The sequence below is a fragment of the Orcinus orca genome, chromosome 3, assembly GCF_937001465.1.
Source record: "Orcinus orca chromosome 3, mOrcOrc1.1, whole genome shotgun sequence".
Taxonomy (NCBI): Eukaryota; Metazoa; Chordata; class Mammalia; order Artiodactyla; family Delphinidae; genus Orcinus; species Orcinus orca.
In genome coordinates this window covers 109,402,805-109,417,910 of record NC_064561.1, presented here as the reverse complement: position 1 = coordinate 109,417,910, position 15,106 = coordinate 109,402,805, and the positions used below count along the sequence as shown (strand labels likewise).

Sequence of the window (15,106 nt, the reverse complement as noted above, 5' to 3'; positions counted from 1 at the left end):
CCCTTGCGTTCTTCTACCACTCTTGTCAACCTAAGTACTGACATTGGACTAAAACTTAAATACAATACTCCTTCTAGAGACAAGCATTTTCCCACTACCAAAACTTCAATCATTCATTCCATATGTATTCACTGAATGCTTGATATATAACAGGCACTGCTGAAGAAGCTGGGGATACAGCTGCAACAAGTCAAAGTCCCTGCCCTCATGGTGTTTTTGATCTAGTGGGGGAGGTAGATTTTAAAAACACATAACCAGATATATTTTATAAAAGATTACATGACGAGAAGTGCTATGAGAACAAATACAGCAGGGCAATGAGATAGACTAAAAATGATAGTGTTGGGACAGAGTGTAAACTTTTTTTATTTAGAGGTACGTTATTTTTTGACATAAAATATTAATCTGATGACTGATGGTATAAATGAATGAGAAATTTAAACATTAAATTATAACACATATACATAGACTAAATATTAACAAGAAAAAGGCTTGGAAAAATGTGGTTTTAGTTTGGATACACCCAAAATATTTGAAATATTATCTAAAAAGTTTTGCAGAAGCTACAACACTAATAGACACACTCATCCTTAATTATTTAATTATTAATAAATGTAGGTAATTTATTATCATATAATAAAACAGCTAAAGAGTTCTCATAGTTTCTATCTGGCACTTCAAAGAAGTTGTTTTGGAATACAGCTTTTATTCTTCCTAAGAGATATTACTTTAAGAGGAAAACATTCCACTAAAACATTTTAATATAGAAGTCCATGGTATCACCAGACTTGTCATTTGAAATTCAATTAGTTCCAATATACCATTTTTAAATATCAAAATCCTCATACAGGGGCTTCCCTGGTGGCACAGTGGTTGAGAATCTGCCTGCCAATGCAGGGGACACGGGTTCGAGCCCTGATCTGGGAAGATCCCACATGCCGTGGAGCAACTAGGCCCGTGAGCCACAACTACTGAGCCTGCATGTCTGGAGCTTGTGCTCCACAACAAGAGAGGCCGTGACAGTGAGAGGCCCACGCACCACGATGAAGAGTGGCCCCCGCTTGCCGCAACTAGAGAAAGCCCTCGCACAGAAACGAAGACCCAACACAGCCAAAAATAAATAAATAAATTAAAAATCCTCATACATTTGGAGTCTCCTTTAAAAAATATTTTGCAATAAAAGGTTTAATTTTTCATTTGAAAACAAATATTTACCTATAATATACCATAATTAACATTAACTTGAAATCAGGCAAAAAAATAAAATTGCCGAAACTATAAGCTAAGTGGTAGAAAATGATATGTCCATCAGAAGTTATACTTCTTTAGGACACCAAAACCTCAATATTTCCATATACCAATGAGTTTGATATCTTCCTATCTTTCCAGTAGCTCACCTACTTACAGCTATTATCAGAACAGTCATTTCTGAACCTAATGGCCAATATTACTAATAATGAATTCAGTTTATGTATTTGCATATTTTTGAATCTTTTTGGGTAGTTCAACTTTTCAGGTGATGAGATATTCAAAAACTGTTGCAAGAAAATAAAATTTCAGTTTTATAATGGAAAGATTTGAATAGCTGAGGGTTCTCGTAGAGAACTCAAACTTAGTAAATATTTTGTTTATAGCCAGCTTCTCTGTAATAAAACAAATTATATTATCAATATTCTGTTCAGAGTTGCCCCAATTTGTCGATATTGTAACGCCTCATTACTTCAGACTCCACATATTCAAACTAAAGAAAATATGTGTAGAAGTCAGCTTAAATATAATAGCAAACTAGTAATATGATTTGTTGTATATCTACTATGTATAAGGTAATTTATATACATCACCTTCCTTAATCTTCATAATAACTCTACAAAACAGTTATTATCCTCATGTATAGGGGAGGGAACTTGGGCCCAAAGAAATGAACTAACATGTCCATGTTACATAGCTACCCAGTGTTAGGGGGTAGGGTACGAACCCAGACCTGTTTGGTTTTAAAACTTGAGGTTGCTGGACTCTTGATAAATGAATCAGTTACTGCATATAAAACATTGTAGAATGTAGAAATGATATTAAACAAAATGTTAAAATGGTTATCTTTGGACAGACTGGATAGACTATGGTTGATTTTTATTTTCTTCTTCATATTTAGCACTTTCCAATGTTTTGCAATAAGTACTTATTTTATATATAATTAGGATAAGTAGTTAACAAAGAAATTAGCTTTGCTCTCAGGACTTGTATGATCTCTCATTTTATTGGGTTGGCCAAAAAGTTCGTTCGGGTTTTTGGTAAGCTGCTATGGAAAACCCCAAACGAACTTTTTGGCTAACCCAATACACTTTCTATATGTCTTCATTTGAGACATCTTCCAACCTTAAAACTTCTCTCTTGCCAATTTGTATTTACAATTTCTTTCAAAGTCTGATTCAAACCTTACATAATTCCTAAATATCTCTCCACTGACCATTTCACCAAACTTTTTGTATTGTTTTGTGGTATCTGTGCTTACAAATGCTGTTAAAAGGAAATCTGTTGTTTTGTATCATTTCAATATTGAATGTGTGTGTTATGTCCTTCACTGAAATCAGCTCTGGGGTAAAACAATAATGGACAGAAACAGGTCAAACATTCAGATAGGGTTGGTGACCATGATTTTGAAGGATTCCCAATCTACATGGTTGCATGATTTTCTCTATTTAACCTCAGTAGAGAAGTTAATTAGTACATACAAAGACTGTCATTATAAAGGAATGCCATTTGATAACGATGATGGGGTACCAGAACGATGATGCTTCAGAGTTTTCATATGACTGGCATAGATCTGTGATGCTTCCATATGTATGATAAGATTTCAAGGTGGTGAAGGACAAGAGAAACAAGAGTCACCGTTACAGTGGTAGTAAAGTTTAAGATGCTGTGTGATAGGATAATAGAAAACTTGATGGGCCAACTATAATAAGATGAGAAAATTAACCTGAGTGAATAGGGATGCACAGGACCAACATGAGAAATAAAGGAGGGAGAGTACAGACTGTAGTAAGTGACGCTAAAGTTTGGATTTAGAAGTTTTCCCATTAGGATGGCAGTGATCCCTGCAGGACTGTGGTGAGAAAGAAGCACGCACTGAATGAGTATGAGCACAGACACCAAACTTCCCATTTCCTTACATGTATTTTGTGGGCCCACAGTGTGTCTGACACTGTGCTGGGCATCATGAAGGAGCAGAGAGACTGAATGATTGAACAGTCTCTCCTCTCAAGGAACAGTAATAAGCACAGGACCATAAGAAAGGGAGCGAGTAGAAAGATCACTGCTATATTCTAAGTGAAACATAACTATGACCTCAACAACAGAAAAGTAAATTATTGAGGGACCAATGTAATCTGGGAAATACTTCAGTGGTATTTCAAAAAGATAGAATTACCTTTAAAAAATCTAAGGGGAAAAGGAAGAGGCTATGAAGCTATGGATCAAGATATAGCTTTTTATTCTGTTTATGTCCCTATAAATCATCATCAGGGACACAATAATAATTTGACATAATGAATGAAGTTTCTTATCCTAATCCACGATCAATCAAAGATGGGAACTATAACTTTTTAAAGTACAATAACTTTGTTTTTGAAATTTCCATTCCCCAACTCTGCTTTTAAATGTTCATTCTCCTGTAATGTTTCTGATCACTTTTTGTATAAGATTAAAAAAAGTGTTTAATATTTCAAACAAGTATTAGCAGCCAGTCTAATATTAATTATTGCCTTTTAAAGACAAGTTATGTTTGAAGAATTATATCTAAGCCAAACATCTGTAGATCAAATTTCAGCCACAGGCAAATTATAACAGTTGAGTTATAAATTCCTAAGAACAATGACTATAATAAAATATGAAAATATTATAAGCACTGCCAGAAAACATTACAGTAAAGCAATAAAACTAATCATACCTTACGTGATCAAAAGAAAGCAGACAAAAGTAATTTTCGACTCTCACTTGTCCCTTAACATATTTTAAAATGATACCTTTCTATCCTAAGGTCTCTTCTTCTTTATTTAAACACATACAACGGTTAGAGTTCTTATCTTATCTTTTTTCAGTTTCTTCAATAATAGTCCCGAGTGCCATTCTTCTTAAGACCAACATGATTAAAAAGGATTAAAAGATAGAAAAACCAACCCTTGGGAGGAAATCCACACAGAAATTTAGTTAGTAAAGGAAACATTTGGATCAAGTGATTTCTCCAGTGAGGAGGGTCTAATGCCTTTCATATCTATGGCTGGACTGTGGAATTAATGTGTCCACCAGCTCTAGCTCACCTGAAGTCCTACCATCCAATATCACTGTTTAACCTAAAATAAACAGTTAATTAGCACAGTAAGTGGGGTATTCTGATTAATTAAAGATAATTATACATTCCACATAAGTTTCAAAATGTTGCTCTATAATAAAATACATTTAACTCTAAACATCATTGAACCAAGAATCAAAAGATCTGAGTCCTGATCCTGGTCTGCCAATGCCTCTGTGACTTTGGGTGAGTCACTCAATCTGTCAAGAGGGATGGAGCTTATGTTCCTCATTTATAAAATGAGGTGAATGGATTTATTAGGCTCTGAGGTTTCTTCTAGCTATAAATTTGTTGTTATTCTATAAAAATGGTAGGAGAAGGACATATTTCTGAACCCCCCAAATTAACTTTTCCATGGACTATTTGTCAGTACCATCATTGTTCCTGTATCCTGGACTCTCAGAGCTATTTTTAATTCTTCCCTTTTCCCTTCTCCAGGACTGCCACATGGAAAGCTAAAGTAGAATCTGTAGCTTAGCAAGAAATATTATGTGAAAAGAGGAAACGTGAGGCAGGAAGACATTCTCTTGTGCTAACAGGTAGATGCCCTGTACTGATGCTCCATTCTCCAACCTGCACCTCCCTAAAATATTCTAAAAAGCAATCAGCCCATGTTTCTGGGTTCCTTTGAATTGAAACACTCTTTACTCAACAAAAGATGTCTGAGATGAACTGAGTTTGGGCACTATGCCTCCACAAGGAAGGTGACATTACAGCCATCATGTATCCTTGAGCTATTATTCTTGGTATCTTTTATATTATTTGTATTATTCTTTGTATTTCTTGTTTGGTTTGAGTTGCTGATTTGATAAAAAAAAAAGCAAACTGAAATTTGAACCAGGTCGTCGTTCTTAAATCTGAACCAGTCTTTTCTTCTGGCCTGGTTCATTTTAACTTTTCCATCCATATTTAGTCACAAAGTAATCTTCTTATATCATTCACAAAGTCCTGCCAACTTTATATAATTCAAAATTTAACTTTTACTAAATCTTGACAATTTTATGTAGTTATAAAGTTGTACAAGAGAATTATTATTTTACCTCTCATATATGTTGGCTTGTTTACTGTATATTTAACAGCTTTCCCTAGAACCATTATAAATTTCATTCATTATGAAGCCTATATAATTTCCAAAAAAAGATTTTTTTAAGGCTAGATCTTCCCCTGTGATATCTCAGAGTTGCCAAAAATTTATTTTCATCAATTACTGAGAGTTGAAATTTTAATGTTCTAGCCTCCCCTAAGACTGAGAAACAACTCAAATGGATCTCCATTTGTTGACAGTCATTTCAAATACCTAATACATTAAAGTCTTATATTAGGAAATAATGAACTTGTTTGATTCAATTTATACTGCTATGCTTTCTACTAATTATTGTGGAAGTTCTGATTATTATAATTATATGAGCTATAATATTGATATACACCCAGTAAGTACTCATATTAACATACTACAACTATTAAAATCCCCTTTGATAAAATATAGAACACTTCACTGTAACTCCTCTATTAGTAATTTAGATATGTGTATGTATGAAGTAGAAACTGACAGGATCAGTTGGAATACACTGTTGCAGCTTGACAAGCAAACAGAATTAATTGTCATATGCTTTACTCACCAAATTGACATTGCTTTCTTTATTTTTCAGTGTACCTTTCTTTCCAGAAAAAATTTTCATTTTAATAACTCTTTATAATCTTCAATATGCAATCTTCGTCATCTCTTGCTTTAATACAACAGTGAAACCAAGATAATTAAAAATGAATTTAATTTCAGCATTCTTTTATAACTTGGTGCTTGTATATTTCACATGATTTAAAAGTCATAAAACACAGATGTAAAGAACAAATGTATGGACACCAAGGGGGGAAAGCTGGGGGGTGGGGGATGGTGGTGGGATGAATTGGGAGATTGGGATTGACATATATACACTAATATGTATAAAATAGATAACTAATAAGAACCTGCTGTATAAAAAAATAAATAAAATTCAAAAAAATCAGTTTAAGACTAAAAAAATAAATTTAAAAAAGTCATAAAATTATTATATATTTTGAGATTAGAACTAAATAATGTTGCAAATCATGGGGCTGTGATTTACTGATGAATTTTCAAGTACAGTAAAACCTTAGTAATTTGGAAAACTACATCTGCATTAGAAAGTTTAAGTTATGGAGCACTTTTTTAAAGGTATTATGTAGCAAGTGGGAATAATAAATAGCTTATGAGATGTCAATTATATTTTTAAGGAACTCTTTTAATAACTAGGCAAAAATGCTTTGAACTTAGTATGTACTTTGTATCAAAATGGGCGCTTCTAAAGGAGTTACAGTTCTTAAAGTATGTTCCAAGAGTTGAAGAATTTCTCCTAAAATGTTAATATTATTGATTAGCTAGTCAAGTTAATGTGATACTATTCTCCTAAATTTTAGTAATATTGTTTATTAACATCAATTTGATGAATAAATCTATCCATTGAAATACCTTTTATGACTTTCAGGGCTTTGCTCCATCAGTTATCATCAATTAGTCCTACAACATCAATATCCCTTTCAGTTGACTATAAACATGTTCAAGTTTCTTGCTTTTTAGAAACCAACAAAACCCTCCCTAGGATCCCCTTCTTTTCATAGCCTGGCATCTCAAAACAGCAGTCCATATTTCTTAATCTCATGTTCTCATCTTTCACTTCTCAACCCAGAACAATCTGGTTTCAGCCTCCATCCTTTTACTGAAACTGACAAAATACTTTTCACTTCCCATCATACTCAATCTCTGCACTATTTGGTACTGACAGCTACTCATTCCTTGAAGTTGTCTTCTCTCTTGTCAATTTTCCTAAGTATTATACTTTCCTGGTTCTCTTCTAGTTTCTCACATGATTTATTCAGAGGCTCCTGGTAGGAGGCCCCACTTTGGGTAGCTGGCCAGCTCACATTTCTTTTTTTATCTGATATACAGTATCAGATGTACAATAGTGGTGCATTTTCTATGCTAAAGGACCCAGCTTTCCTGGTCATAACTAATTGATTCAGGGTTAGAAATCTGAGCCAAGCTGAACCATCAGATGCATACTAAATAAATTTTGAAATCTGGAATGAAGGCAGGGACAGGGAATCACTGGTAGTAAACCAATCACGATACTTCCAGCCTCCCAAGAAAAGATGCATGGATTTTTTTGGCTGAGACCCCTGTAATTGCCCAGTTCCTGTCCTCCTCTGACTGACTGATTGCTCATACAGCTTCCTTTTGGTTCTGTGAGATACATATAATAAATCCTTTCCCTGCTCAACCGCCCAACAGCCACTTTGTTTGTTTGTTTAAATTGACCAGAGTAGTTTTTATTAAACTAATAAACATCTTGATTGGCTCCTCTCTCATCCCTGCCATTGAACACTGATATTCACCACAGAGTTCTTTCTAAACCTGCTTCTCATTTTAAATACTTTCCTTGAGCATTTTTCATTCAAAGCAACTGCTTCCTTTTACATAATTTTACTGTAGTAGATTTGTTTTACTTAAAAATTTTTGTTTTATTTTTATTCATTGGATTTTCTCCTCAGACCTCAAAAATCTTTTCCTATTAGTTTAATTTTTCAGTCTTCCCAAATCTCCTTATTTCCCTTGCCTGAGTTGGGAAGCGGACTATGGAAATTTCTCTTTTGCTTCTCTTCCTACCCATCTCATGCTGGAGTTACTGGTTCTCTTCCTATTCTGCATGCTTTTCACAACCTCTTTCATCTATTATCTTGATGCTGAAAATTCAAGATCTATGTGTCTAATTCTCTAAAACCCCACACATATATCCAGGCACTTACTAGACAATTTCACTTTGCTGATCCAAAGGCCCCTTCAACTCAATATGTTCAACATTTAATTCAAAATCTTTTTCTTGGACTTCCCTGGTGGCGCAGTGGTTAAGAATCCGCCTGCCAATGCAGGGCACACAGGTTCGAGCCCGCAGAGCAACTAAGCCCGCGCGCCACAGCTATTGAAGCCCCCGCGCCTAGAGCCTGTGCTCCGCAACAAGAGAAGCCACCGCAATCAGAAGCCGGGGCACCGCAACGAAGAGTAGCCCCTGCTCGCCGCAACTAGAGAAAGCCCGCTTACAGCAACGAAGACCCAACGCCACCAAAAATAAAAATAAATAAATAAATAATCTTAAGAAAAAAAAAAATCTTTTTCTTAAAATAACTTTTCTTCCTATGTCATAGGGTCACCACCTACCTAATCTCCCTCTTCCATGCCTAGTATTTTAAATCAGGAGTCAGCAAACTATGGTGCAGTCTGTGCTTTCTATGGCCTACAAGCTAAGGATAGTTTTTACATTTCTAACATGTTGTAAAAATTAAAAAACAAACAAAAAAGAATATACTACAGTGGCCATATGCTGCCCACAAATCCTAAAATATTTACTATCTGGCCTTTAATAGAAAAAGTTTGCTGACCCCTGTTTTAAATGGTCATCAAATTCTTTGACCCTTTCTCTTCCTAATATCTTAAATGGTCACCACTGCTCTCAAATTTGACTTCTCCTTTTTTCTGCACCAGCGCCCCAAATCTGGAACACTATCTGTCTCCAAGATACCTAAATACATATTTGTGGTATAATAAATACATATTTGGTTTTTGCCACTCCTACCCCCTTCCTTACTTCGTCCGATGTGTCTCTTCCATTTGGCTGTTCCTGAGTTGTATCCTTTTTAATAAAACTGTAATCAGAAGTATGGCACTTTCCTGAGTCCTGTGAGTCATTCAAATGAATTACTGAACCTGTGGGAGCTGCTGAATTTGTAGTCAGCCAGGCAGAAGCGGGTATCCCTGGAGACCTCACTTGCTCACGTCTGAAGTGGGGGCAGTCTTGCAGGACTAAGCCTTTCACTTGCAATGACTGTGCTAACTCCAGGTAGTTAGTGTTAGAACCGTTGAACCGAATTGTAGGAAACCTGGGTGATATCCACCTTGCACACTGGCATTAGACTTCTCATGTTACAAACCAATTCAGATCATTTCACTACCCTGCCTAAATACCACTGAAGGTTTTCCACAATGCATAGGATAACTCCAGGTTCTTCACCTAGTTTTATATATATGTATTCGTCATATTTATTTATATTTTTCTACTGTAACTGTCCTTGGTTGGCATCTTGAAATAGCCTTTTGCTATAACTCCTTCTACTAAGAATGCTTTCAGTAGAAGGTCATGTTTATGGAAGGCATTTACTTCATTAAAGTAGATAATACTATTTATAGAAAACATATAACTATAATATACTATAATAACTGTGAAAAGGTAAGAAAATATATTTATGGTGAAAAATTAGATTTTACATTTATTTATGCTATCAAATAACATTTAAATGTGATACCTTAAAACTCTTTCTAGTTTCCATCTACCAAAAAAGGAAATCAGATAAAAGCGATCTTTAAGGACCCTTCTAGTTTAAAAATTCTATTAATCTATTTCTTTAATATTTAATTTCCTGTTATCCTGCCTTTGCAGTATACTTTTTAATTCTATAGTTCAATAGAGGGATAATTTGTTGTTGGTTATAAATAAATTCATATGAAATGACCTGAGAACCTATTTAAAAAGTTATCAGTGAAAGTAAATATTGGATTTCTTCATGTTAAATCTGAAAATCCATCACTATTCTTGCTTTTTACTTTATTTGCTGCTTAACATATCTCAACAGTGAATCTATCATATCAACATAGTCAACATGATCCAAGCTGCAAATAATAGAGAGTGTCAGTGTCAATTTTGCTTTCTCACACTTGCTTCCCTTCACTTCATCTGATTTTAATAATCCCTGTCAAACCACAAACAGTCCAAATTACCTTCATGACACAGAAGCTTTCAAGGAGCAGACAGAATCTCAACTTTCATTTAGCAACTACAAAAGAAAGCTGTCCAGCTGGACAAATATTATTTCCACACTTGACAATCTCTACAGTTGAGCGTGCATTTTAACTAAACCTGCCACGAGTTTGATATGAGCTTCTTGTTTTGTGTAGATTGACTCATAGGATTATCAGACCAATGACTGTAATTGTGATGAAAGAACCCAGTATTTTTCTACTAAAAGATGAATCATATTCCAAAGCTGAGGGACCAAAATTAACATATAAGAGGCAATGTGGAGGCATGGACTATAGAAAGAAAACTACTTAAATTAGGTGCTTTAATTACTAAATAAAGTCTAAAGATACAGAACACATTCTTTGAAAGAACTAATAAGTAAAAATAAAATGTAAAAACATTAAAATTTTATGCATAGATACCATTGAGAAACAATCCTAAGAATGAAAAATAAAGAGATTTTTTTAATTGTTTTGGATTGACTCAACTTCAAAGTCAAATTTCTAGAATAGTTCTATGTGTGAAATTATAATAAAACTGACATTCTTGACAAGATATTAGAAAGTCCACTCTATACTAATCAACATGCCCTTGTACACACAATGTGAAACTTTGAAAAAAGTCAAAGTAAAAATGAATAATGATAATAAGTTTGTAGAGGAGTAGTAGAATAAATGTTACCTGTAAAACTATACATAAACTATTATATCTTTGAAGCTTAATTTATTAAACTTAAATCTAAAAGTTTCAAATGGTATGATATTTCTGGGAACATTTCCTAAGCTAGGCCTGAATTCTTCCTATAGTTATAGAACCTCAAAATTGCCAAATGTCAGTCTTCTGTCCAAACTGCTACACTCCACACTGGTCACAGGCACTTCCTTCCCCAAAGGAAGTGCTATTAGGGCACTGTTTCTCCCTAAATCTGTCCTGGACACCACAGCTCAGTTTCCTTTACCAGTCCGTTTTTCTGTCTCTTTCCTGTGGTCCTCTGAGTGAACAATTTCATCAGTATCCATGTCTTCTGCTACAACCTCTGTTTGGAGCTCCTGTTCTAACTGTCCAACTCCACACTGGATAACTCCCGTGGATGTTCCACAGGCACCTAAACTCAACATGCCCCAAACAATTTTATTATCTTCCCTCTAAAAGGTCTTCATTTTCTTTAGGTCCCTCTGATAGTTAACAGCACCACTATCAACCTAGGCACTCATGTCAGAAATGTGGGAGCCATCCGCCATGTTCTAATGTTCTCTCACCAGTCCCATAGCCAGATGGTTAGTTTGCCTTCATATTTGTCATATACAACCCTGTTCTCATATTGCTTCTGTGTAAATCCAAAATCCAAACTGCTGGATTAGTACAGCAGTTTGCTAAAGTGTTTCCCTATTTTTAGCATTATCTCCTAATTCATTCTCTATCCTACCACCAGAATGATCTTTGTAAAGGTGAGAGAGGAATCAGTGTTTATAGCAAGATTTTAACTCTAAATGACTGGTAGAAAAGACATACTCTTAAGCGAAAGAGAAAAATCACAGGAAAGAGTTACATTTTTAATTTGTAGGGGGAAAGGGAGTGTTCATTTTGGAAATAATGAATTTGAAGTATAAGGATTACAATAAAGCAATCATTTGGAAAAGGGGAAATGGGATTTGGGAAGGAGGGGATGAAGCACTATACATCAAAGGATTATAGAATTTATTCATTCAAACTAGGACCTTTTTTCTTGGAGTAAAAAGGGTACTGAAAATAATTTAAATTATGTAATTTTTTGAGATGGATACTTACAAATCAAGTAAGTAGCTTTATAATATTTGTGGACCTATGTAATATTTATATTCAAAATAACATTCTTTCAAAAAATTCCTATATCTATGCCCATTGAAGTAAAAAAATCTTTATATTGTTTTAACATTAAAAATATAAAAACAGATGATTCTTGGTACATTTCATATACTTTAATCAATTTCTTAGTTGCGTCTGCCTCTCAGTTATTTTTCTGAAGAATGTATTTTTAAAAATATGATTGTATTATTTTTATAATTTTCCAAGATACAATTTATGGTTAGTAAATTTTAAGTTGTTGACACCTTCAAGTGACTCTTCTGTATACTCCTTCTCAGGTGCAAATCTACCTGGTAAATTTATTAAGTTCAGAGCAAATTCACTAGTGGAAAATATCACCAATTTTAATTTTTAATAATGAAATACATAAATACTCTAGCCAAAATATTTTTACAGTTTCTATTTTTTTGCCTGTATGCAAAGTGCCTTTTTGGACTAATAACATAAGACAAATTTATCAAATAAATATATATGCTTATTTTCAATGTTTTGCTAAATTTATTTATTTATTTATTTTAAAAACATCTTTATTGGAGTATAATTGCTTTACAATGGTGTGTTAGTTTCTGCTGTGTAACAAAGTGAATCAGCTATATGCATACATATATTCCCATATCCCCTTCCTCTTGCGTCTCCCTCCCACCCTCCTTAACCCACCCCTCTAGGTGGTCACAAAGCACCGAGCTGATCTCCCTGTGCTATGAGGCTGCTTCCCACTAGCTATTTATTTTACATGTGGTAGTGTATACGTCAATGTTACTCTCTCACTTCATCCCAGCTTACCCTTCCTCCTCCCCGTGTCCTCAAGTCCATTCTCTGCATCTGTGTCTTTACTCCTGTCCTGCCCTTAGGTTCATTAGAACACTTTTTTTTTTAGATTCCATATATATGTGTTAGCATAAAGTATTTGTTTTTCTCTTTCTGACTTACTTCACTCTGTATGACAGACTCTAGGTCCATCCACCTCACTACAAATAACTCAATTTCGTTTCTTTTTATGGCTGAGTAATATTCCATCTTACATATGTGCCACATCTTCTTTATCCATTCATCTGTTGATAGACATTTAGGTTGGTTCCATGTCCTCGCTATTGTAAATAGAGCTGCGATAAATACTGTGGTACATGACTCTTTTTGAATTATGGTTTTCTCAGGGTATATGCCCAGTAGTAGGATTGCTGGGTCATATGGTAGTTCTATTTTTATGTTTTGCTAAATTTAGGTACTGCAAACTTGTAGGCTTTTCCAGGTTAACTTCATTCTGAACCATAATATAAATTTATTCAATTAAAAATATGAACTCCATCAAAATATTTTCCCCATAAGCATAGGTATTTCAAAACACAATTATGGAATTTCACAATTAAATTTTATACATCATTCGAGTTCTTATAAATTAATTTGTTCAGTTTCCCATTTGATTTCACGGAGAAACATTTCAAGGTCCTCCTATTTGCAAGCTTTGTGTTCAATAATTGCAATTCCCTAAAAGCTTCACATAAACTGAATTTTTTGCCTTCTACTTGTTAAATGCTTTGACTAAAAATTTCCAGTAGATTTTGCAGAAACTGCACCAAAATTTAGAGAATATTTTTATGAAAGTATTTAATACCATGGTAGGATATTTTCATTGATTTACAAACTTACTCTTCAAAGTCTCAAAAATTTCTAAAATCCTACATCTGTGTCTTTATTCCTGTCCTGCCCTTAGGTTCATCAGAACCATTTTTTTTTTAGATTCCATATATATGTGTTAGAGAGAAAGTGTATACTGCCATGCTTAAGTTATTTTTATTTTATCAGATCAATCTAACCATAAACATTTCTGGGCTGGGGACTTCCCTAGTGGTCCAGTGGCTAAGACTCCACACTCCCAATGCAGGGGGCCCAGGTTTGATCCCTAGTCAGGGAATTAGATCCCACAGGTCACAACTAAAGATCCTGCATGCCACAAGGAAGATCAAAGATCCCACGTGCCACAGCTAAGTATTAAAATGTTGTATTTTTGGGCATGGTCTTAAGACTATGCAGTAGATGTTGATGCTTCTATGTCTTCTTTCTTTTCTTTAGTATTTTTATTTATTTATTTATTTGTTTGTTTGTTTATTTGGCTGCACCAGGTCTTAGTTTTGGCACGCGGGATCTTCCTTGCAGCATGCAGGGTCTTTAGCCGCAGTATGTGGGATCCAGTTCCCTGACCAGGGATTGAACCCGGGCCCCCGGCATTGGGAACACAGAATCTTAACCGCTGGACCACCAGGGAAGTCCCTCTATGTCTTCTTGTTTTCATGTCTTCTGTGATATCATTATAGCCCCCACAGTGTGAGTTACACATTAATTCTTTTCGGCAAGTGTAATGAAATTTAGTACTAACTATTAAATGTACACTGTTATTTTCTTTTGTTTTTTCTAAATCACTGTCATCAAAATGGTTATTACAAAATAAAAATGTGTTACCCAACAGTAAAATAAATAGCTGTAGATTTATATCATATGATATGTAATAAAATCCTTGCAGCAATAGAGAGCTCAGATTGTATTCACTCTGGCAAAACTGAATAAAGGATGGGAAATGTGCAATCCACAGGCCAAAGTAACCACAGGGCTCAGTACAACTGGCTGCGCATCAAGTGGCCAGCAGAGTCGGTAGCATAGAATAGTTCTGCCACCACCATCCCCTAAAATCTGAAGAAGCTAGCTGTATCTAACTGCTCGTGCCAGAGTGCATTTACTTTATCAGCAAGCACCCTTCCTGCTCTCCTTGAAAAAGATGTGTTAGCTTATATTACTTCTGGAAAGGAACTGGAAAAGATAAATGGGATTTGGCCAATTTAACCATATGTTAAAGTGAGAATTCTGTTCACTATACTGGTGTCTCACATATGAGAACATGCCAGGATGTAGACAAACAAGGTGTAGGTCTACCTAAACCTCTCCTAGTTTATTTATATGTAACTATTAAATAATACTTCATTCAAAAATGAAAAATCTGAGGCAAACACTAAACCAATGAAATACTGAGATAAAAGGCCTAAAATGGGACTATCCTGGG

At 34.7% G+C, this 15,106-nt stretch overlaps 1 protein-coding gene across 4 annotated transcripts in view; it reads right to left on the bottom strand.

The window, feature by feature from the left end:
* The window catches only part of KIAA0825 (KIAA0825 ortholog), a 402,948-nt gene that overhangs the window by 349,915 nt on the left and 37,927 nt on the right, over nucleotides 1-15,106 (bottom strand). For 2 of the 4 annotated variants that reach the window (XM_049708413.1, XM_049708415.1), the window contains exon 2: nucleotides 5,965-6,072. The exons of the other annotated variants lie outside the window; for them this stretch is intronic. In XM_049708413.1, the coding sequence (XP_049564370.1) occupies nucleotides 5,965-5,975 (11 nt within the window). In that variant the 5' untranslated portion in view covers nucleotides 5,976-6,072. The remainder of the gene's footprint in view (nucleotides 1-5,964; nucleotides 6,073-15,106) is intronic. 4 annotated transcript variants of the gene reach the window in all.